The 25,538-nt window shown below is 42.7% G+C and overlaps 2 protein-coding genes across 6 annotated transcripts in view; one reads left to right on the forward strand and one right to left on the reverse strand.

The window, feature by feature from the left end:
- LOC116941956 (integrin alpha-10-like) overlaps positions 1-8,775 on the forward strand; it is a 67,550-nt gene extending 58,775 nt beyond the window's left edge. For 2 of the 3 annotated variants that reach the window (XM_076066840.1, XM_032953386.2), the window contains exons 24-29: positions 1,237-1,339; positions 3,030-3,143; positions 4,346-4,456; positions 5,659-5,772; positions 6,084-6,179; positions 6,752-7,291. In XM_076066840.1, coding sequence (XP_075922955.1) covers positions 1,237-1,339; positions 3,030-3,143; positions 4,346-4,456; positions 5,659-5,772; positions 6,084-6,179; positions 6,752-7,261 — 1,048 coding nt within the window. In that variant the 3' untranslated portion in view covers positions 7,262-7,291. Of the gene's footprint in view, positions 1-1,236; positions 1,340-3,029; positions 3,144-4,345; positions 4,457-5,658; positions 5,773-6,083; positions 6,180-6,751; positions 7,292-7,793 lie in introns of those variants that run through there. The other variant, XM_076066841.1, reaches the window with a different exon arrangement.
- A 666-nt stretch (positions 8,776-9,441) lies between these two features.
- Positions 9,442-21,435, reverse strand: LOC116941958 (E3 ubiquitin-protein ligase RNF126-B-like). 3 transcript variants are annotated; one of them, XM_032953392.2, is made up of 10 exons: positions 21,278-21,435; positions 18,598-18,659; positions 18,319-18,379; positions 17,815-17,932; positions 14,764-14,872; positions 13,821-13,871; positions 13,633-13,702; positions 13,183-13,276; positions 12,276-12,391; positions 9,442-11,619 (listed from the first exon to the last, which is right to left on the reverse strand). In XM_032953392.2, exons 1-10 carry the CDS (start codon positions 21,368-21,370, stop codon positions 11,476-11,478), a joined length of 918 nt encoding a protein of 305 aa, XP_032809283.1. In that variant the 5' UTR covers positions 21,371-21,435; the 3' UTR covers positions 9,442-11,475. The 3 variants fall into 3 exon arrangements, with proteins under 3 accessions (XP_032809283.1, XP_032809282.1, XP_032809281.1); XM_032953391.2 differs by having other exon boundaries at positions 14,764-14,875; XM_032953390.2 differs by having other exon boundaries at positions 14,764-14,881; positions 21,278-21,434.
- Between the last annotated feature and the right edge of the window lie 4,103 nt (positions 21,436-25,538).

Consider the following 25,538-nt stretch of genomic DNA (forward strand, 5'->3'; position numbering starts at 1 on the left):
AATTTCACTCGGATTTGGGCAAACTGCTGTCCCATTGAGCGTGATTTTTGGGTGGCTCGTGTACACACTTACACCACACTAAGCTGTATTAAGGTAGTAACTGGTTCATGCGATTGTATTTATGTTATATATGCTCTGTTTTGACAACAACATCAAAAGTACCAGTAGACTAAAACCTGTTTCTTTACTTTAAAATTTACATTGGTGTTTTGCAATATATATATTTCAAGAATAAAACAGTACCTCTAACATAAATGATGTGCATATAAACAAATGAGTTCAAATGTAAAATAATCCATGGTAACATTTCAGTCTAACCTTTGTATATACTGTATGCTTCTTAGATGACCAATTGTTTGGTAATAGGATTACAACATGTCACACACAACCTGACCATCACATTATGTAGTATAAGCATCCTTTGGACCATTTTAGTTTCTAAATGTACTTTGCGCTGCTGGGTGGTGTGATGTAGAACCAATCCCATCACCGTATCGAATGTGCGACTGTGTTGCTGTTGTAATTCTGTTAATGTCTATTCTCCCACATACACAAAAAATCCCCCAATATACAAACAAAGATAAAGTCCCCCATATCGCCTTTTACAAACTGTTAGGGCAAGTGCAGTTATCAAGCACCTTGTATATATGCATACACCCCCATGCTCTCACGCAAAGTAATTTACCTTAAAGTGGGATCAGAATTCATTCTAGATTTGAAATTTTCGTGACTGCAAGGATCCATATTCTTTGGTTCTTTCGGTAAAGTCACGTAGGTGAAAAACTAATAAAATAAATTAAATCACGACGTTTCGATTGCAACACAAGCAATCATCATCAGGTGTGACAACCACAGCAAGAAATGTGGTTGTCACACATGATTGCTTTTGTTGCAATCGAAATGTCGTGATTTTATTTATTTTATTAGTTTTTCACTTACGTGACTTTACTGAAAGAACCAAAGAATCTGGGATCAGAATGCCCTGTCTATTGGATTGGATGAGAGGCCATTGGGGATTGGATTATTGCGTGTGCATAAGCCACATGGACATCATTAGTCAGTGGCAAAGAAAAATAATATCCTTGCCACTATCAGTAGCTTATATGGCCAATGGAACAAGCTCAGACATGACTCAGAAATGCACCTTTATTTTCTCCAATGATGCAGTGCGATACACATTCAACACGTATTTCATCACGTATATGTCATTCTAAATGTATGTATTTATTGTTCCAGGCAGACCAACATCGAATACATTGAAATCCTTAAAGATGTCCGGCCTCCCAACATCATCAAGTCCTTCAATGACATTGGGACGATTTTCAAATTCACCATCACAGTAAGCTTGCCCGTGTCACAAGCTGATCTCAATAGACACAGCAATTCCCCCTATAGTTTTCAGGGATACATATTAGTCATGTAACGATCCTCTCCTCTGCTTGTGTTTTGATTAATTTTCACTATTCAGGATTGCGATTCGATTCTGGGTTATTTTTGCAGTTACCATTGTGGTTAATGTAGACTCTTTATTTGCTGTGGAAGTCACGCAAACCAGTTATATGGAACTTAGACGAATCAAGAATAGTAGATTTTTTAAAAATCCTAATTTCTTTGTAATTTCTCCCCAATTGTACCCCAAATCGTGCAGTAAGTCGCATCACGAGAGAATCCATTTGGATCTCTTACAAAGAGCAGTGCAACCATTCCTGTTAGAGAATGGCCCGTTGAAGCGGATATCACAGAGCTACCTCTGAGATCCCACAGTAGGGGGCAGCACTTTACCAACACGAAACATTCTTACACGCACAATTCTATTGGTTCAACGTTACATTACTAAATATGAAATTTAGACATGAAATGAGCGTCATTGATCTTTGCATTTGTTCTTTCATTATGTAGACACATGACAGAAACCATAACCTGAAATGTGTTCTGTACTGCATACAGAATTTATTGGGAAGTCTATGTCATGACTGACATAAATATACAATAACGATGCATAAACGCATTGAGTTAAAGTGATTCTCCGGCTCATGCCACATGCATATAATCATGTATGTCAACATTGATTATTTTTCTGCCACTTGCATTAACACTCACCAGTTGGCTGAAAGACATCGTCTTTATATACAAAGAACCTGCAGAGCAATTGTTGGCACCAGCTCACTGTCTGGCAGCCTTCGAGCTTGTCTCTGGTACCTCAGTGATTGTGAGATGTAAATTGTATGAACGACGCAATATATATTTTTTTTATTAAAATAACATGTACATTATGTGAATGTTATATACGGGTTAACGGAGCAAACGAACCTGTACAAACTAGACAGAACAAATAAAAAAAACATAGAAGCAAGATGGTAACATGAGACCGAAGAATATCGGTTTTTAAATCGAAGCACAGAGCTGAATCATAACAATCCATTTTACCTTTGACAGAGTGAATCGTTACTTCCTACCCGTCGAATCTCACGTGTGCTACCACACGTGCTCGCACATGTGGGGAGTGCTTGTGTCGTGGTTAGGGCATTGTTCTTCGAATCTGGAGACCTGACTCGGTCGACTCCGGCTTAAATGAGTGCCTGGTGTGCAGTGTGTATTAAACATCAGCACCGGGGAGACAAAGGCGAACGGGTGTGGTTCTGGCCACACCACCCCCTTTGTGTATCGTCTCGGCCTTCACAGGTGCTCACGAAGGACACTTGCCCCATCTAAAACTAAACCGAACAATTTAATATTTTACCAGGTAATGCCCACTGAGCTATATAGATATTTTTCAGATGCGACCTGGCCACAAATGATAGCTCAAGAAAGTGGCTTATCACGTGGAAATGTATAGCAACCAAATACTTGAAACGCTTGTTTATAAATGTGGATGGAAAACCCGAAGGACCGGAGAAAAATCCACACGAACACCAGGAGAACATTCAAACTCCAAATATACCAGGCCAGGTAGTTAATATCTCGCCACTGTGGCGCCTATTGTCTGCTTTTGTCAATATTTTTGCTCACGCACGTGTACTCATCTGCAGATAGAGAACACGGGGCCGTATCTTTTAGAGCACCTTCAGGTGAACGTCTCCATTCCAGCATTCTCGCAGAAAGGAAATCCGCTGCTCTACATCACGCACGTGGACACCTTCCCGGTTTGTAGTGGCACACAGCAGCACCTGTCCATGGCTCATGTGCCATAGCCAGCGATCTCCTGCATTACACAGCTCCTCCCGTCGACCGTGCCACAATTAAACTCTGTGGCCAAGTATTCATTTAACAGCAGATAACTAAATAAACGGACTAACCAGTAAGAGTTAATTTCACCACCAAACAATCTACATGTTCATTCGACAATTGGTCATTTGGCCCTATGTTTTCAAAGCCCTGGACTGGTTTTGATCAGCAAGGTTTGTCCTGTACAAAAAAAGTTAAGTTTTTTTAGTACAGTATTATACTGTCAGAAGCCATACATTGACATTGCTGATGAGACTTAGATGGTCAAAACTGGTCCAGGATTTGCCTATTTTCTGCTGGAAGTAATGGCTTGAAGCATATTGCACCATGCCTGTTTGCATTATTTTATATGATTTTATTCCACATAATCATCCACCGAGGCATCGTTAAAATTATGTATATTGCATAACTATGCAAAATTCTACTAAAGCCCAAACCCAGCGATTCGGTATCATCTTCCAGGAAGAGGAATAATTTACCTGATGCCACAGCCGACGTTCCAGTGATGTGGCCGTGTGAATGTGTTGTGTTGATCCTGTGAATGTGCTGATTGCGAATGTGTGTGCGCGTGTTGAACATGTGTGCGTGCAGTGTTTTCTGTGTCGATTCTGTGTGTGTGTGCTAATGGCGTGTGCTGCCTTCATGTATTTACCGTGTGTGCTGTGTGGACTGACTTTGTGTGTGTGCTGACTGCATGTGTTGACCCGGGGGCACAACATTCTGTGAGCGTCTCTAAGCTATATCTAATAATGTTGGGAGTGTCCAGATGGCCACGACACCTACAGTGGCGGTGCCATCACGGTGGTCGTGTGTTCAGCGTAGCGACTTGATTGTTACAGCGGCTTGTGTATTGCATTCGTAAATATTGAAACAATGCCACACATTGAACCCATAGCACGTTTACACAAACGTATCATTCGTATCATTGTGGAGATCATAAGTGACAAAAAATGATGAGCAGACAGTGCATCTCCGTCACATACGTAAAAAAATATATAAAGTGTTTGTTTTACACAATCCAATGGCGTTCATATTTTCAGTATATACACACGGGTTGTTGTTGGTTGCAGTGGTTGTGGTGGAGGCACTGTTTTTTCTTCTTCGATCGTGACTCTTCCAGCCGCACAAAGTCCGCTGCCACACTGGAAACATCGTCGACCCGTTCACCGTGGCTCAGAGCCAGCCACGTGCTGTGTTCCTGGCCGAGGACTTCATGGCTGTGAGAGAACTGGTAAGCTCATCTAAGCCCAAGAATAACAAAATAGTTAAGCGGGAAATATATAACCTTCGCATGTATCCATCTCTCACATCTAAAAAGTAAATCGTTTTGGCAGGATTGTTTCATTACAACCTCTGGACCGGTTTCAACATCAGCAGTCAGGCTTGCTTGAATCAATGCTGGTGAACTGCCAGATGTTAAAAGCAAGTACCATGTCTTTATTATATAGGTCGTAGTTAGACGCAACATTATCTAATGGGCCGACATTACTCAAAATAATCCCAAGAATGTTGGATACAATAAACGTTAATTACAGCCAAGAACATGTTTTTAATATAACACATTTGCTCACCTAGCAGTGGTGATTAACGACTGTTTTAGTGATTTTTACACGAAAGATACATTGCTATTTAAATGTACCACTGTGATACGTGTTTCTGACAAGTTTGCTACATCTTATTCGAGCTGTTTTTTTAATTCATGGATATATGTACGTCGAACATCCCATCTATGAAACTGCCTCCAATCACTTTAAAGCGTTAAGAGTCAAGCCTCATTACACTGTGGTCTTTATAGATTGAATGATCATGTGTGTGTGTGTCCATTGATTATTCTCCAAAATGCCTTCATTAATCAAAGGGAGTCTGTTAGTAATACAGTGAGATGAATGGTATATAGGATGAGGTTGTTATTTTTTAATATTTTTTGGCACAAGCCCTTGGTCAGCTGTGGTCTAATGGTAAACGTACGGTCGTCAAATAAAGTCATTTTTTAAAGTTTTATCTCCACCAAATATAATTCAAGTTATGCTATTGGTGCCATGCAATTAAAGTTTAATTTGGAACTCCTACCGCTAGCAGTGGATGTCTCTTGTGTCAGAGAACGGCCCGGCAAAATGTCACTTCAGTCGACCTTTGCAGCTACGTAAGAGACACACCTTTTATATGCCCTGAAAAGTGTGTTGTATGTCGATCAAATCAATCTTGGCTTCGAGCTGCAATTTAGCCAATATTTGAAGGAAACAGCAAAAGTAATTGTATGTTTCCTTAGTGATTGGTGACCGGGCTGAGACCAACAAGTCATCACATGAGAACATGGTTTAATCCTGGGCAACTGAAACACGGAGGATTTGAATTGAGGACCTCAGTGGTGGCGGCCAAGTGCTCGCCTCCAGAGTCCACGAGTGAACTTAAATGCGTGCAATTGTTTTACAGAATTGCAAGACGGCCAAATGTGCCACGTTTCTCTGCACAATAAAACGGATGGACAAGCATCAGACGCTGGGGGTCAAGGTGACGACGAGGCTGTGGAATTCCACATTTCACACGGTGCGGAGGTTTACTCACTAACGCGTATACTCCACCTACTGGACATCTGTGAAAAGGAGATTCATAGCTCATCGGATTCCTCCGATGAGCTATGAATGAACCTGGAAATGCCAGGGTTAAAATAATATCTTAAAATGTGTTTAATATTGCAACACATGATATGTGGCACATTGATGATGTTGATATGATGAGGATGACTGATGATGACGATTGATCACAATGACAACAATAGTGGCGGCAATTGTGGGGACGGCGATGGCAAAGTCGAGCTCGGAGACATTTCTAGCGATGCGCGATTTTCACTGTCACAGGGAAAGCTGAGTCACGTGAGGATCGTGGCGCCCACAACGCTGCACCTTCTCAACTCTTCGCTCATGGTCATCAAGGAAGGACACGGCACGACGAACGTACGCGCGTGCGCAGCGTGGTCGAGCGTGCACGACCCCCGCACATCGATGGGATTCAGAGCTTCGGCTTTGCCAGTGCAGGGATTGCAATGGAGCAGTGCTAATGGTGCCACACACACTGATTTAAACCGAGTCTTTTGGGTAACTTCATATGGCAAATTTCAAATTGTTCATAAGAAAACATTTTTGTGAAATCTTGATTTGAAGCTTTCGTGACTGCAGGAATCAATACTCTTTGGTTCTTTGGGTAGTCACGTAGGTAGAAAAATAAAATAAAACAAAAAAATTATTTTATTTTTCTACCTACGTGACTTTACCGAAAGAACCAGAGTATTTTGTGAAATGTAATTCGTATCAGGTTCCACGGTGTATAGTGCAGTCTCCAATGCTTATCCACTCATCTCTCTGATGTGCTATGAAGGGCCATTGCCCGACATTGCCTATTATATATTTATCCTTTTAAGGCCACTGTTGACAAATGCCAGGTTTTGTTGTTGTTATAGTGCACCACTGCTAAACGCAGTAGCACCAACGAACTGAGTGAGTTTTCCCCCTTTGTTGTTTATTTTTAGGTTACCGTGGAGGTCATAAAGCGAGGGAAGTACGTGTTTCCGTTTTGGATAATATTAGCGAGTGTCTTGGGAGGGCTGCTGCTGCTGGCGCTCATCATTCTGGCCCTGTGGAAGGTAACCTCGGCACACATCGACAATGCATCGCCGAAATTTGTGTGGATCCCCCACCGAGGCTCATTGCAAGGCTCGAGCAGAAACGTGTTAATACACGTGCACCAATTTAACAACAGTTCTGCATTCACGGAATCATGTTGGCTTTGCAGATTACTTTCATCATTCACATTGTGTGAGAAACTAATCATGAGTGTATGCTTTATTCATCACCTCTCCTGCAATGCGTGTACAGGCTCGGAATGTATTAGATATTGTTGCTTTATGGTATGTCAGCTGAGAGATGATCCTGTGCTGGTTCACTTGAGTCACTGTTGTTCAGTCCTTTCCTTATCATTCTTGTATTGCTACCAGTCAGTTCCCATTAACTTCACCATTTTAAATATCTTCCGTTGTTAATGACTGATTATAATCTGATGTGATTATTAGTATTCTAGATTTGAAGTTTTCGTGACCGCAAGGATCCATGCTCTTTGGTTCTTTCAGTAAAGTCACGTAGGTGAAAATATAAAATAAATTAATTTAGAATAAATAAATATTTCATATTTTATTTTTTCACCTAGGTGACTTTTCAGAGTCTTATTAGCATTCTTAGTTGTGGTCCACTTTGCGTTACTGCATATGTCTCTTTGGGCCTGTGCTCAGCAATCGTGATACGAGATAGTTAAATAATGCCCATCAACAGCCTCGTACGCATTTAATAATAGTTTAGTACATTTGGTATCCATACCATTCTTATAATGCAAGCCTATCAGGAAGGCCCTGCGATTCCCCACTGGGTTCCCAGGCACAAGCACGGCCACATTCTGCGCTGGTGCTAGTGTATCATCGGGCTGATGGGGGACTCCAGCAGTTGCGTCAGGGGCGGTCACGAGTGGTGCGCGATGTCATCTGCCACACTTAATGAGCTTGTGCTTTGCGTCGCTTGCAGCTGGGCTTCCTCAAGCGAAAGCAGCCGATGCAGCAGCTCCAGAAGGCAGAGGTGATTCATCCCACATAGCTGCGGAGCAAAGGATGGTGCTCTCTCACTCCCTCTCAATTGGTCTTTGTCTCACGTACGTTTTCGTTAGTAGCTGTACACTCGTACCTAGCTCAAGGTCCAGTTGTGTGCACATCCTTTACAACTTTAAGGGTCAAGGTAGTGGGCGTTAACGTTTGTTTCAGATTGGTTGCGCTTTTTATAGTACAACCAGTTCACGGTGGTGGAAAATATAAAGGGTCATTCTCTAGTCCTTACGCTCAAAAATTTACCTTTTTAAAAATGTGTTATCTACAGTGGTCCACGTGGGAAACCCAAGGGCACCCCACTCCATATGCTGTCCATCGAAAGGTTTTCCTTCAAGTCCCAAATGTCCCCGATATGACCTCTCCCATCTGTAAAGAGAACATGATTACATGGTCTGTTACCCTTGTGCATTATGAAAGGGTGCATCATGGGAGTTGGGGGATTGTATTTTTTTAAAGTTATATTTATTACTGCTTTCCGCCCCCAATGGTTTTTTCCCCTTTCAAATATGAAGACCCCCAATTTATATTTCAGGTATTGTTCAGAAATGTAATGTTACAGATATTTAGTTTACGCACATATATATTTCCCCAAAGGATACAAAAGTGATACTGATTTTCTATAAAAAGGTTAACGTCTTTCAGACCAAAATGTGCTTCGATGTAAATATGCATTCCTCGTTTCATTGTCATCCGCACGTTCGTTGAGAAAAAGCTCCGACATGCGGAGCTTTTGTTTGTCTAACAATTCGGGTGACAATCTCTGCTGTAAAGTTTGTAGACCCGTAGATTCCTTTCTGTCGTGTTGCTTCTACGCAACGATGTACAAATTTGTTAAACAGGGTCGCTACTTTAATGATGCAGACGTTTGAACGAAACGTGAAAAATACATGCACTGTTTAACTGTTTGCGTTCGTGTTTTCTTTTCAATGTCTTGCCCAAAGCTTGTCTGCTTGGAGTGTGATGATTTGCCCCCCCCCCCCCCCCGTTTAGATTTGACGAATCATTTTGACGCAGGGTCACTGCAGGTTTTTTACACCGTGATGAATGTAACAGCTTGTGTAACAAGCATTACATTCACGCAATTTACTGAAGTCAAAAAGAACATGATTCTTGCACACATGTGGAAGCATTTATCGTAAAATTCGAAATTGATTAAATTATGCATTGGTATACACCCTTTATAACTGTTTATTTGGCGATGCTGTCTGTGTTGGCAGTGGTGCACCACAAGGACATTTAAGAAAAATCAACACGTTCGTTAACATCACTGCCTTGAAATAAAAATAATAATATACAATAGGCAACATCTTGGCGCATGGCCCTTCATAGCACATAAGGGCCATTTTCCTGAAACGTCACCTGTAGATTTGTTTTCATTTTAAGGCAATGTTATTGATGAATGTGTTTTCTTAATGACTTCGAAATGTGTCTTCGGTCCCAAAAAATACCAATTTAGTACCGTATTTACATCTCACCACTGGAAAATCATGCTGTTTTGTAATGTCATTATCTATAACTTCAACTGGGGGGGGGGGGGGGCACAGGGAGGAAGTGACAAAACGTTACGAGGATTACAAATGCCAGATTTACTGTATACATTTACAGCTCACAGATTACATAAAACATTAGTTCAGTTGCATGACAGAAATCACAGCAGTTATTGGTAGAGTTTATGCCATCACAAATGAAGACGTATAAACGAGACACGATTATCTAGATTTAGTTTCTTTCCCACAGATATTGATCTGCAACGCCTGCTATTCCATCGTGCAAATATGTACACACAACTTCCACATGCATATACACGTTATGTGTATGTGCATCCCCAAAAAAATGCTTTCGAACTGCCTATCCTTAACGTCCGTGGGGTTTTTTTTGGGAGAAACTAAGACCTACATTTTTTTACGTGAATGTAAAATTTTTGCACAAAAATATCCGTTTGTCAAGACGAGTCACCAACATGAAGTGTTCAAATACACAAAATTGTTTGCTCAGAAAAACCAAACTCAACAACAACAAGCTGCCAATATAAGGTGTCTATTTTTTTCTTTGTTAAACAATAAGAACAAAAACTTGCATGATAATCCACATAGAACAACAGTATGGTGTACCAATATATGGAATATTATATATCTGACAAAACACAAGTGCAAGTCACAATCTAGAAATACCAATAACGCACAATTTTATATTTCCAAATTGACCCTCATGCATCATCATTATCAATATTGGTGAAGCAAACTCCTTTAAACACCCTTATTATACAACAGAAATTCAAAACTGTATACACATTTCTCAAACTTTGAAAAAACATTACACTGCGTACCATAAACAACAAAACAAGATTTTTGCTTAGTAAGGCTCAGGGGAAAGGAATATTTTTCAACTCAAAGAGCAAAAAATGTAAGTTGCTGATAATGTCACTTTGTTCTGTGCACCGTGAATAAACAACCCAGGAAAAAAAACATTAACTTTCACTTCACAACCAAAAACAACATTCGCTCTCCCTTGTTAACCATTTTATCCCACGTTCATTTTACACCACTCACTAACATTGTTCACGTTATTTCAATGTTTAAAAGTGATTCAGGTAGAAACTACCCTAAAATGTAAAATGAGTTGCGTTAAAATTTAAAGTATTGTATTTGTAACAGTGTTGGCATAAATAAGCACTAACAGGGTTCTGCAACAGCAATAGGGATGCTATACACATGGTGGAATTACATGTAATTTTACTGGCAAAGCGGAGTCTTTTTTTTGCTAAAAGTGCACCTTGAGAAAGACCTGTTGGCTAAATACACTGGCTTTATCTTGCCTTGCATTAGAATTCCGCAAAAGATTGCTTTACCACATCACTCGAGCCCAAAGAAGTCGACAAAATTGTTTGAAATGTCGACAAATTGTGTTTATTGGCGTTTACATCGCTTTCACAGCCTCTGAATGTGTTAGAATTGCAGATTTTTTTTTTTCCACTGGATTGAAAATCGATGATGTTCAAGGGCTGGCTTGTATATTATTCGTATTGCGCCGTTGTATCCCAGAGCAAGAGCTGTTCAACTGTGCAAGCTGACTGTGCAACGATCAGCTTTGCACCGGGCCTACAGATCTCCTGGAAACAGCACTGCCCGTAACACGGGTGGGCACCTAGAGAAATATCGGACAGCTTGGCACTGCATCATGCCTCCAGTCTGAAAAGGCCGGTATCGTTATAGCAAAGTTCCATTTAAAACTAATGCAAGCCAATGCGTGAAGGGCTCCAACCTAACATTTAAAAATCATACGCATACAATCCTTCGCAGTGTGCAGCGTCATCAATACTAGAACACGAGGACACAGCCTAAACACACTGTTATGAATCTGATCAGCATGTGTTGCATCTACACAGTTCGCTACCCTCGAGTGTAAGTTAACGCAAGACGACGATCCTCCACCGTAAAGGTGGTCGTCCGCCAGCAAATTTGGTAGGCGAACGTTTGTAGTGGCCATGTTCCATGGCTCGGTAAGGTGGTGGTGGTGGTGGTGGTGCGGATACTTCAGGTGAAAGCTGGGGGCGGTTGCGTGGGTGGCGGCGGTGGTGGCGGCAGCGGCGGTGGCAGCGACGTGCGCTATACGTCCTGGCTGGTGCCGGGGCCCTGGGGCTCCGAGGAAGGGGCACTCCCCGGGGCGGGGTAAGGCCCGGAGAAGGCGTGCTGCGCCGTGGCTGTGCTCTCTCCGCTCAGGCTCGTGCGGCACACAGGGCACGTGTCGTGCTGCGCCCGGTGAGAGACGGTACAGTCAGTCGCGTCGTTTTAACGCGCTGCTCTGTTGCTCAATGATTGCATCAGTTGCGATTTTATAGAAAAGACAATTGTACATTTTTTCCCATTTCGATGACGTGCACGTGTATGTGCGTGTACAGAATCGGAATAAACACTAAAATTACACATCCTTATTGGTCCATCTTGAGGCTCCCACAAGGCCATGCGGGAAGAAGTATGGCACAGTTTGGCGCCAGCTATCATAAAATGCAGTCGTGTTGCTATAGTTCTCTACGATGGGTATAACGTCTTTAAAAACAATGGCGTTATGCCTCTCTAAATAAAATTAATGCCCGTTCCGAGATTCAACGGTGAAAGGGACCCACCTTGCAACTTGCAGACGTTTCAGAACGGGAAAGGGTTAAGTTGCATGTGCAAACTATTTTCTGCGAGGTGGACAATGATAAAGTTAATGTGGAAATGCGTTTAAGTGAAACAATAGTAGAGATAAAGTTATTTTTTTTTCCAAATGAATGGTGTCTAAAAGGATAAAGCAAATGCAGTTACAAAAAGTGAAGAGAGAACATCACAGAGTTAAAATTCAACAGAAATTGTGAAAAGATGTTTGAAAAAATTAAGTTGAAATGGTTCAGGTGGTTAACTCTCACCATTTCTAGCCACGGGATAATGCAGTCCGTGTGGTAGATGTGTTTACAAGGCAGCTGCCTGGCTTTCTCCCCTTCATCAAAGTCCTCTTTGCAAACGGAACATTCCAAACCGCAATCTGAATGAATTCCCACGCACACAAACACACGTGATTGCATGCTGGCAATAACGTAAACTGAAAATAACATTTTCCATATTTTACATTCTTTAAACAAATAATTTGGTGGCAGTGGTTAGCGCACTGCAATATGAAACTGGCGACCTTAACTTGACTCCTGACCACAGCAAAAATTTGTGATGAACGATATCTGAATTGGTTCTGGGCCACCCCCCAATCACCCACTGGCATTAATGAGCATAGTGAAGTATAGTTAACCCACATGACTGGCACGGCATGAAGAGAGCTCCATCCAGCAGTGATCAACAAAGGGTTTATGTGTGTATATATGCACGAGTGTAGACACAGGTGTACAATGTATATGTGGACATGTACAATTTAGGAATGCTGCCATGGTGTAATATTTAGAGCACTAGACTTGCAATGCATAGGTCGCTATTTAAATCTCCCGACACGGCAAATTCAAACAATGGACACGCTTCTTAAATCCTCCCACCTTTGTCAACCCAGCAGTATAAATGGGTACATCAGTCGATCAGTGGGTCACGTGTGGTTCGTTCTAACTTTTCCAAGACTTGTTGCCAGTGTGGAGAAGTAGACCAAATACTCTCAACAGGGTCCCCCTCTAGTGGAGGCCTTTCCGCCAGCAACAGTACAAGTGAGCAGGCAATTGCAACACTACATCTTTACCTACAATTAAGCATTGAAAATACATTGAACTGAGATAAAATATACTCGAAGACAATGATATATTGGGTGTCTCCATCATGCTGTATGAGGCTCATGCTCACCGACTTGCTCTGATGAGATGCTTATGGTTGGGATAGCCATGATTTTGTCTTTGTCAGCAGGTGGCGGGCCAGAGTTGTCCAGCTGTCCCAGGAGCTGCCAATGCAAAATGCAACAGCGTCATCGACCGGCCAAGAAACCACACTGCACATTACCCAGTGAGCAGAAAGTATCTGTCCAATCTGACCTATAAAAAACACAGAGCCAATTGCTTCGTGTATACAATTTATGCGTCGACTGAAATTTAGTTTTGTAGCACAAGAGGCTACTTGTTAGGAACAACTGTAATGCGGTGCATTGCACTGTGCATGATTTATTATATTGAATTCTTTATAAACGGTCTCTGAGTAATGCAACGATTCAAGAATTATGGTGGATGTTTTATTATGTAGTGGAATACAAGTGGGAAATTTAATGAGTTCTGGTGTGCACTGTGGGCTTACGGGCAGTACCTGCGTGATTATTTGATCAATGCCGTTTACTCCCCACACGTAGTCTCCAGGATCAGAATGCAGGGCTCCCCTAGAGAACAGCAATGGTACATATTGTACTTATTGATTTGCAGGCTTTTAACATTTTTGTAAAAATTGGTCTTTGAATGCAAATACCCCGTGGGAGATGCCAATAAAATTATGCTTACCATGGTGCAAACTGCCGTCCGAGAAAGCTTCCTAAAAGGTGCTGAATAATCCTGTAGAAACATAACGGAAGTCAAAGTAAAATAAATGAGCTATTATTTCTATGCAAATGTTTGAGTTCTACTTGATATTCTCAATGTTTATACATGACGGAGCATTCCACTGCAACACGCACATATTAACCTTATGGCGGTACCCAGGCGTACCATAGTACCCCGGCTCTCGCTTAATGTCCGTGATGCAGTCATTTTTAGTCTTGATGGTCGGCGATGCGGAAATCGACTCATCTCGACGAGCTGTACTCACGATGCACCACTACGGTGCATACGGCGAGCGTTCAGGGTTTCAGCTCAATCGTCCTCGCTACGTTTCGACATTGCGAAGTAGCCCTGATTTCGGATTGATTGGTACCCCAGTCGCGGAGTTAAGTACATCCCTGGAAAAAATAGTGTCCCAGAAATAAAATATTTCATTGCCTTGCCCATTTTATATTATTTGGTACTCCGGGGTACCGCCATAAGGATCATATATGACACGTTCTCTGACTGCGATAGTTGGTGGTTGTGTTTTAATTGGGTGTGCTGGACCAATATCACTTACATAAACAATACACTTACATGTGCCATTTCCGGACAAACCAGTGATGGTGCGGATCCTATAGAAATGGAGCCATTTGTTACATTTGGAAAATATTAAGACTGCACCGCGGCATCCAAACCAACTCTCTTCATCACTATGCAGCTGTGCTCAGTAACAGTAAAGCGCAAATGAATATCGCCTGTATAATCTTCTCTCGACTGCAAATGACCACAATTGTCTTGTAGGAGGTCTTTAACTGATGGCTAAATATAACTCGAAGTTATGTTCTTTTCAGTCCCTCCTTAAAACACACTGGAGTTCAGCAAACGACAGGCCCTTCTTTGTCTCATGATCTCGTACACGTACCCTTCGACGGAGGGGGCCCGTCCGTTGTGCGTCTGCAGAAATGTGTTGCCAGCGCTGTCCCGACTGGTGCTCCGTCCTTGCCTCTGGCTGTCCCATCCTCGGCTCGTATCTGCTGGAACTGATTAAATTATTATCTTTACCTTGGGGAGTCCTGGGTTTCATTATACTTTGTTTATGGGGGAAGTGGGGTGCCTCAAGAGGACTAATAATCTCTGTGCGTGAGTACTGAGCCAGCACTGCTGAGACCTAGCATCCAAATCCAGTCAACTGCTTGCGATTAAACTGGGTTCTCACGTCTAATGAGTTCATCGTCTCAGGCCAATCAACAATAAAAAAATATATATACAATACATTTGGGTTTTCACTTAATTTTATTTTCACTTTCAGGATTTCTCATCATCTCGTTCAACTAAAATTCATTTAGTTTGATTTCTATATGATGAATACCTCTACAGCAGGGCAAGTGATAATGTGCACTATCCAGCGTCATTCTTTTATAAGACATGAAATATGGATAAATGCGATGTTTTTATGTGAGAGTTCCAAAAAGTTGTGCATCTCGTGACACGTTGCTTACAGCACAGAATATAACTGGGGGGAAAATTCAGGAGGGTCATGCTTGGGATGTTTGGCAAGTTTATTTGAGTATTTTTTGCACAATGGAGAACTGCATTGGCCAGTGAAAGCTCAACACTCTGCAGATGGAAACCTTTGTGTAACACCTCCTTCAGGTATTTTGCTCCACATGAAGTCATTGACTGTGTGGAGTGAAATTATGCCCAGCAAAAAAATCCATGGAAACACATTGTGCATTTGCGCTTTCAGATATCCGCACACATTTACACCACAGCTATGCAATTTTCTAGTGAGTGGGCAGCGCGTCAATGGGTGTCAACAGGGCTGTTAGCTGGGGGTGCTTTCAGTTGTATACACTTTCCCCAAAAACTTGCATTTCTATCAGAATTTTACATGAATTTGCATTAAAACAGCGGCAAAACGAAATGAAGAAATAATGCGTATTCTATCAACCATATAACTGATCGGAACAACGTTCACACGAAGCAAGTTGTGCCCAGGAGGCTACGGTGTGTGAATGTGCACTCGCAATTCTAAAACATAGAATTCGGTGAACCCGTTACCTTGGATGTCACGTGCTTTACATTTATTTTACGTATAAAGTATTCAAGCCGGTCAACTAAATCTCTTCAGCCTTACAACTCCAGAAAAATCACAGCCTTCCACCTCATGCTTCCTGGTGATGGGGATTCATATTAAACCGTTCAGTAGCGGTGGTTTGCATTGTTACATATTCAATATTAACCAATAAATATTGAGTTGAGTAATATAAAATTATTAAGTTTCAATTTAATATCTCCAGTGTAGTAAAAGTAAGGAGTATATTTATTTCATTATTTGCAGTATGCTGGATATTTCACCATAACCGGAATATTATTCCCCCAATTACTATCTACCAGAGGCTTTCATGTACTGGTAAATTTAAAAAGGCACATTACAATGTACTTTAAAAATAGCTGCGGACTATTATGAATAGCCTAATTTTGAGCACTGCAGGTACATTTCAGAGTGAGTAACTCCAATTAAAAGAATCGTGTAAAAACATTTGCATACTTGAATATAAGTAACCTAATGTCGAGTCATTTTTGCAGGCTGATTAATTTAGCTCAGCCAGATCAAACCTGTATTTCCAGAACAGTCTCCTTATTAGGTATGTATACATTTATTTCTTAAAATCTACTATTTGTTTCAAACAGATTACGAGCAGGGGCCAAAACCTAAAACATCAAGCGGCCAGCAACAAAGACCACTATTGAAGTTGTAAAAGATGTAAGAGTTAAAGTCTTTCTTGAACTGAGCAAGGTTATAAGAGCTTGGGGAAAAGAGACGGTGAAGGGAATGCTCCAAAGTCGCACAGAGGGAGGGAAGAAACAGAAAGAGAAGCGTTTTGACCTGTAGAATGGTATGTATGTTAAACTTATTTCACACTATACATAGCCAACCGTGCTAATCGGAGGTGTGGGTGGTTGGGCACTGTATGAAAACATGCTTATGAAATATGAATAAAATGTGTCTCGGATTGATTATTTACATGATATGAAAATTACAATAATGCCTTTTGTTGAGGAAAGCCTGCCTGAGTCTGAAGATTCTTTTTCAGGAGGTTCCTGCATTTAGATATTCGACCAATGCCATTTAAAGGTGTTTGGAATATGTGACTACCCAGAGAAATTCATGAATATGATGGTATTACACACAAAGCTATCCACAGGTGGATTTAATCATTAATTTGCTGTCCTGCCATGTCCAAAAAATAAGTTGAAGCCACACATTTGTAAAATACATAGATGATTCAGAGGAATAGGATACGATAGACAAGTGGGAAGGCAGGCAGAACCAGCACAAACAATTGCACCAACTCTGTAGCCATAAATTAGGATGTTTGACCAACTCCATGAATGTGTAATTATAAATGCGGGAGCACCCAGAGAAAACGCACACGTGCAAGGGGGGGGGGGGGACAATACTGTACTATCCCTGTACAGATGAAAAGAGATGGAGATTATTCCACTTGCAGTACTCCCAACTCCGACAGAGCTAAGGCATGGCGACCTCGATGCCCAGGAGATGGGAGTTTCACAACATGCGTAATCTACTAACCATCACCTCCACAAAGTAATGGATTATAGGCATGTGCCTGGTTTGTCACCTCACAAGCTCAGGGGGGTTTGTAAATTTCACAAATCTTTGTGAACCAACAACCTCCTCCAAACTGCAGGATTATAGGTCTGCACAACATCATGTCCAGCTCAATACACTAATGCGCCTTTAGGCTAATGGACCGGACAAGCCACAACAAAAGAGGCAGATCATATGAGACTTAACACAAATCGGTACAAAGACAAAAAACAATTGATGTTTGAGCTGAATTGTGACTTTAAAAAGTAGGGGAGGAGGGAGGGGATGTTCATCCTGACATGCCTAATCATTATGAAATAATCATGACTCAGAGCTGGTATGGGTACTGTAACCAACCTCCTTGTTCCCTCTCCTCTTCATCGTCAGACGAGCTGGGGCTGGCTGCTCTCCCATCCTGATCCCAAGACCGGGCCAGGGTAGATGGGTCCTGTACGAACACCGATTGCCACAAGAACTGTGGGAGGAAAAAAAACAAAAGCGATCACCAAGATGCGACAAATTCCAAGTAAACACTGTCAATAAATATTTATCAGACAATGCATATGCATATTAATACAAATGTGAGTCCACGTGAATACTCTGGTCATATTAATGTATCAAAATACCCCTTAAGGTGAGTTGATGAAACGGAGACAAATCAATAATTTGGTATTTGTTGATAACGTTTTTGTGCAGAAGTGATAGACTTTCTGTACAGGGATAAGCCGGATAAATCTATTATCAGCCAGATGACTTTGAACCCGAATATTTTTGCCGCATGTCAAGTAGGTTTTCTGGTAGTGTACTGCAGTCTGACCACTGATTAACCACATTATATGAAAAATGCTGTATTTTATATACCTGGTCCAAGAGCATGTATGGGTCTTCTTCATACACCCTGGATCTGTGATTGATGGTACTCCTGGCAAGAACAAATTACAAAATCAAAACGTGCATATCATACTCATTTCAATTGAAAATTCAACTCGTTGGCTTAAATATTAGCATGGTTGGCTACGTATGGTGCGAAAGAAGTACAACATACATGTCAATAAATAATTAGCATGCGTGTTGAAAAGGCAGCCTGCATTTGGCTTATCCTTCTCCGTGTGTTATTTTGTTTTTTACGACAGTACTTACCGAGATCCTCCCGCAGGCAATTCCTCAATGAACCCGGAGTCACATCTCGGGCAAGTGTAATCCTAGATTAAACGCAGGAGTCAGTGACGAGCATCACAAACAGGTCGCATGAAACCCACTCAAGTACCCCCCCCCCCCCACTGGCCAAGTGCCACGTTTGTGAATGATATTCGCTGCAGGATTCATCTCTAACCAGCAGGGATGCAGCCCTAAACGTCTCAATGGGACAATCCTACTGAAGTTCAGTTGAGGGGTGTACCAGCTGCATTGTATGGAGTTAGATATGACGCATGCTAGTTATCTTGGTTAACTACATGGCGGAGGAGGATAAGTGTGTTTGTAGCCATGTAGTAATGGCAGTACTGCATTGGAAATTACGGTATAAATTGTAGTTACATGTTAAATAACTGGTGTAAAAGAAAACCAATTGACATGTAATGGTGCATGAATTCATCAATTACAATTATGCTCACACGAGATTAATCAAGTTGTGGAATTATACATGATTTTAGATTCAGATTTAGCAAATGTAGGCTACTGCAACGAATACAAATTTACCAATGATACGGAATAAATACAAATGACACTAAATAATGAGACAAACATTTTTTCCTGATTCGAATCGTGACCTCAAATCGTGACGATCCATTGAATCAATGGAAGGGGGTTAACAGGGAAGGGCAGAGTTGAATAATTCAGGACCCAGGAACCGGGTCTCTGTCGCGAACTGTGCCGTACAAGCAAATGCTTCAAGGTGATGTCATCTCAACATTTACAGTTTGACTTCCCCTTCGCAGTGGGCCTTGCCATCATGCGCAGGAAAAAAAGTACAAGAACAATACACTCATGGCCATATTCGCAAACACAAGCGCGTGGGGGGCCTTTTGAGACCGTGCTCAAGCTTGTCTGCACACATTGGCCAGCACGCTGTGTAAAAAAAATACAAAGAACAAAAAAACACGGAGCCAGGGGAGGGAGGTGAAAGAAAAAAACATGTTCACCGCACAAAATGTAAATGCAGCGTTGGTGATAGCGTCACTCCAAACTTGCAAACACAACCCTTGAGCCAAGATACCAGACACACGCACAAAAAGACAAGGCCACCAAACTAACCACACTTTAGTGTTGAAAGACATTATGGGTGCAGATGGCAACATTATGTTCGTTCTCGTGTCCTCCAGCCAAAGGGTGAAGTGTAATCATTGGCATCCAAGACACAGACAGTGAGTGGGCCCACCCTCCTCACTGGCAGTGGTGGGGATATTTTCTTAATAAAGGGGGAGAAACAAGGCACAGTATCTCACGCCACTCCTTCCAGACACCAAGCGTACGAGTAAAACACACACCGTCAATTATAGAGTAACCCCACTCCACTTCCGGACACAAATCAACTGTACTCGAGTCACAAACACACCCCAACCATTATATAATCAAGCTATCACGAACGAGAAACACACCAAATTTACCAGTAAAAATAACCCTAGGAGATTAACACCACTACTCTATCAACCATAACCAGACGTCCAGCAAACGGAGTTCACCCCATATGGATGCACTAGACTGAACCAGACCCTACTACACCGAGACCAAACCTGCCAGACACATGTCACCACCCATACCCGCCCTAAACAAATACAACACAAACCTAACCAGATGCACACCGCCCCGAACAGACCCACATAACCAGACCAACACCACCCCCCATCACATGCACACATATCCACCAAACATACACCACGAGCAATACCTATGTGACAACCAGTGGCACGCCACGACTGTATAAGATACACAGCAACCCAATCGTATTGACACTACCATCATACCTACGACCCCTACCGTCCCAAAACGAGCATCAGACCTACACCCACTCATTCGATACCCACAACTATTTCGGAAACACCCCAGCACAGTCATAACCACACTCAACCCACATCGCCCCGAACAGATCCACATTCACTGCACCGACCAATAACATACCCACTCACACTAACCACACCACATCATCATAACCACATAATAACCACAACCAGCCCGAACATAAAGAGAATGCCCCCCCCAATAGCCTTAAAACTGTTGGGGCCAGGTGCTGAGCGAGCAGTACAGTACTGTAAACCACACCATCATCACCATCGCAAAAAAAACACACCCATTAATTAGTACCACACCACCCAAGGCCGTATCATAACCTTGAAATCTACCACCACAATTACCACCAACCACTACGACACGCACACCACCTCTACCATATCCAGGCCACCTTCACCATACCAACACCGCCCCCCCATCAGACGCGCACCGTCTGCCAAGGCCCTGACCATCGTAACCCTACAACCTAGCACCACCACCACCACCACTAAAACCCACACCATGCTAAGGCCCTCACCATCACAACCACCACAACAACTTCGGCGCCCACGCCACCATCACCACCACCACTACAGTTACCCTCACACCACCCACAATCGCAAGAACATTCCAGAGCCTTGTTGTTCCCTCAGCTTCCAAGCGCCCTCCCCACAACGACGACCACCACCGCCGCCACCACCGCCACCAAGCTTCCCACACCCGGCTATGTGCCCAGCCACACCACCCCCCTTCACACCGACCGCCTCGTGAATGTCTCCTCGCCTCCCCCGAATGAAGGCGCAGCAGGAGATGGAGGAGTTTGTGCGCGGCTCACGGGCAGCTTGGGGTCGATCTCGCGCGTGCACTGGTGGCAGAAGTGCGTGTGCTGCTGCTGCTGCGGCTGCTGCGGGCCCAGAGCCTCCGCCATCGCGGCGGTCGGTGGCGGACGGGGAGGAGGCGGGGAGTGATGTCACCGCCAGGGAGAGGGGGAGGGGGGAGAGAGAGGGGGGGGAGAGGGAGAGGGGGGAGAGAGCGAAGGAGAGGGGGGAGAGGGAGGAGAGGGGGGAGAGGGGGAGAGGGAGAGGGGGGAGAGGGAGGAGAGGGGAGAGAGAGCGAAGGAGAGCGAGCGATGAGAGCGGAGAGGGAGAGCGTGAGGGAGAGAGCGGAATAGAAAATGAAAAAAAGAAAGATAAATATAAAAAAAAGAATAATGATATAAAAACAGAAAAGAGTCAATAATAAAAAGAAAGAAAAAAGTAGATTAAAAAATAAATAAAAGAGAGAGAGAGAGCGGAGAGCGAGGGAGAGAGGAGGTGGAGAATAGGGCGAGCACGCGAGCACCGTACCTGTCAACCCAGGCGCTTTACGCCGTATTATTGTACAGGGAAATTGAGTTTTCAGGTCCATACGGCGTTACAGGCGTTTCAATAGGTCAAAAAAACCCGTTTTTGTCTATTTGTTTGTGTTTCTCCCTTGTGACGGGACTTTGTAGGATGAACATTGAGATTTATCAGGGTACGGGGTGACCAATAAGGTCTGAATTGGTCTGTAATAAGGTCGCGCACTGATAAGGGGTTGACAGGCATGCGCATGTGTTGCAACAGATAAAGGTACAGTCCCTGCAATTTCCTGTTCACGCCACTGCTGGCAAAAGGGCCTCCCCCCTCCACCCCAGCGATAGGGAGGCTAAGGTCTACAGAGCCCTCCACCTGCGGAGATTGTATTTGGCCTACTCGTCTTATACGCTGGTCAGCCGTCTTGCAAGAGTTTAGTTTAGAAGAGGTGGGAGTATACCCACACTTGGCGCCACGACGCGTGACCTGCCAATCGACTATAACCGTGGTGTTGCGCATTTATATTGCCGGGTGGACAGAGGCTAAATCTGAGACGGTGCTGCCCGGGGCTGAAGATCCGGAAGATATTCCCCCGCCACCTCGCTGTGGGGGTGGGATATTCCATGCTAAATTGTACCCTCTGTAGTCCACACACACACACGTGTAGTACTGCGTGTATGTACAGGAGAACTCGTCTTATCCATGGTGACGTAAGGGAATAATATTGCCGATCCTATTATCCGTAAAAAAAAATCGCAGGATAATCGGGTTAATTGTGACTCCCCTTATTCGTGAATAATTGCAAAGCAGGGTGGGAAAACGGCTGATAATTGCAGATAATAGGGTTTTTTTATGGACCCCACGAACTCGACAGATCATAGGAGTTGCGGTTGATCGGGAATTGTGTTTTTTTTATGATCGCTTCTGACACGATTTCCACGGTTACACAGATATTATTTACAAGTGCCAATGTCTTGATTAAATTCTGATCAATATATCTGCTCACCTGTGACTTAAGAATTTTCACAACTGAATTTAACATCAATAGATGACGCCTTTTACCTCAAATTGCCACAATATATTTAATCAGTAAAAACGTAATGCTGGTCAACAGTGTAATTTATACTTGAGATATTTTTGTTGTACAGGGCTTATTCGTGCTATAAGAAACCAGGGACTTATGGAATTACAATTATGAACTTGCGATGTTCTGCGAGCTACAGTATGTAAAACAAGGACTCATGCATGTCCACGTTTTTTATGCTTTCCAACACGCACTTGTCCTCGTAATTATTGTTTTTAATAGGTTTTGGGACATTGAAAGAAACACATTGATATATCACACTCAATATTTTTAACGAAACCAGCGATGTACATTCAAAGACTGGAATTAAAAATGTATGATTCTCATGGTGTTTTTTTAAAATAAACTATTTGCAGGAATGGATAATATGAATATTCAAAAGCAATGATTATTAACATAATCAAAAGACAGAGAGGGCTGTTGTCCCAGTAAGCACGCCAACCCTTGGGCAAACGTGAGCATGTGATTGGACTAACGTTTGCCTAACGTTCCTTGTTTACTGGGGTTGCAGGGTCAACACTAAACACAATCTTAGTTTACTTTCCAGGATATATCGTAAAAAAGAATGACAAATTTCCACATTATACAATGACACAAGGCTGTTGCTGCAGGGTCTCTAACTACCTCGCCTGGGAAACAGGAGTGCGTGGGTTCAATCCCGACCCTGACGCCTGTATATTTGGAGTTTGCATGTTCTCTTCGTGGTTGCGTGGATATTCTTCCAGGTCTTCCAGTTTTTTCCCTCCACATTTAGAATCAACGTGCATTCAGATTATTTGGCTGCTATAATTTTCCACACGATTAGCCACTTCATTGAGCTATAATTTGTGGCCAGGTCGCTTCTTAAAATAGCTATATAACTCAGTGGACCTTACCTGGTCAACTAAAACATAGTTTAAAAAAATAATTTAAGTCTCAACCAATATCAAATTCGCGTCTGCTTTTCAGAATGAACTTTAAACCAATCTGCAGTCTATACACGCCTGTTAAATGTTTGGAAAGGGACCAGTGTTTTTTCTTCATCAAAGAGCCAAAATAAATGTTCAGCCTCTTTTTATCCCAGCGTAAAACACATCAAAAGCATAACCTCCATGTATCAGAACCAATTAGTCAATGTTACCGATGTACAATATGAATGTTTGGCCCATCCTCAGTTATTGACATTCATCACGGACATTAACAACAAAAAACGGAGCATCGAGAGGTGCATGCTTAAAATTACACTAAGGGACAGAAAAGAGAAGACATGATTTAGACTTCATAGAGTATACGCAGGTTATTGACATCCACCTCATAGAAGTGGGCTTGGATAAAGACAAGGGGCCGCCCTAGACTAGCTGCCAGCAACTGGAGCCCCGGCGAACCATACAGTCGGTGCCTCCACCCCCAAATCCCAAGGGTAGATCTCGGCTGAGGTTTTTGGTAAACTTGGAAACATTTTGCCCTTATTTTCCGTTAAATGTTTTTTTTATTTAACAGAGGCATACGTGTTCGGTTTGTTCGTCCGTCTGTCCAACCAATATTCTCATAAATATACAGAAATTAATTATAAGTCATTCCCTCTGTATGCGCATGGGAATTGAAATGGCATCTTCGTTCTTTGTGGTATTTGTATATTTTTCCCTCGAATTTGGCACCCCACTTAATTTGACGCCCTAGGCGACCGCGTACTTCCTCGCCTATATGGACAGACCGCCCTTGACAAAGACCCGTCGTTAGAAGGGATTGTGCCTGATGGTCGAGAATAATGACAGAGTGGCAGCTTAGCGAGTGAACACGCCGGCGAGAGAGAGAACATGCACCGGGGAGATGGAGCGATGAAATCAGACCATGTGCAGGTACCGTGTGTCGTGTTACATCGCAGGACCGTGGGGGATGACGGCAGCTTGGGGAGGGGCCTTGATCGAGCATTGGATTGAAGAGGACCACAATGGCCTTCTTTAGGAACTGCTGAAGGTTTTTGCATGAGCAGAGGCTCTTTAGACGTTTTTGTGAGTAGGGTTTTCCGGCCTGTACCGTAATTTGTGAAGTTGATGGGTTTCTCTCGTAATTTACATCGTTTATTGTTGGATTGATCATGGCTGATGACGACGAAGATAAATTGATCATGGCTAATGATTATGTACCATCACATTATCTTCCGAGCCGCACAAGACGGCAGCACGTCAATTTGTGCCTGTTTATCGATAGGGTAAGTCCCTAATGGCAACACAACCTGGCACTAATATGTAGTTCAATATGGATCATCGTTACAAGAGTTATTGTCCCCCCACTCCCCGCTGCAGACAGACGGGACAAATGCATGAATGCCTTCCACCTTAGTTGGAAAGCGACACAAATCCCAGTAAACCGCCCGCGAATCGCAATGAGTGGTGCGCCGTCTTCTGGATAAAATGTGCTATTGCATCTGATTGTCGTCGCATCGATGCCTTATTGTATCGTAAAGTTCAGGTGTCTCTAACCAAAATAACATAAAGAGTAATTGTTTTTTAATTCTGTAAAAAAACCCGTTCAGGGGTCTCTGACCAAAATAACACGAAGAGTAATTTTTTGGAATTCTGTAAACCCCCCCTCTCAATATTTAAAAGCCACAATGCATGCGAATAACTTGACGAAGCAGTCCTTTAAATACTTCTTGGTTCTTTCGGTAAAGTCACGTAGAAAGAAAATAAATTAAA

The sequence above is a fragment of the Petromyzon marinus genome, chromosome 13 (assembly GCF_048934315.1).
Source record: "Petromyzon marinus isolate PM22_M1 ecotype Great Lakes invasive population chromosome 13, UKy_Petmar_22M1.pri1.0, whole genome shotgun sequence".
NCBI classification, from domain to species: domain Eukaryota; kingdom Metazoa; phylum Chordata; class Hyperoartia; order Petromyzontiformes; family Petromyzontidae; genus Petromyzon; species Petromyzon marinus.

Bases quoted from the DNA above. Each gene is read 5' to 3' on its own strand.
- LOC116941958 (XM_032953390.2), bottom strand. From the start codon at position 21,370: ATGGCGGAGGCTCTGGGCCCGCAGCAGCCGCAGCAGCAGCAGCACACG. The intron at 17,933-18,318 runs GTATATAAAATA...TTCCTCCCACAG, and splicing joins CATACATGCTCTTGGACCAG to TTCTTGTGGCAATCGGTGTT. The intron at 13,703-13,820 runs GTAAGCATAATT...GCTGTTCTCTAG, and splicing joins GGACGGCAGTTTGCACCATG to GGGAGCCCTGCATTCTGATC.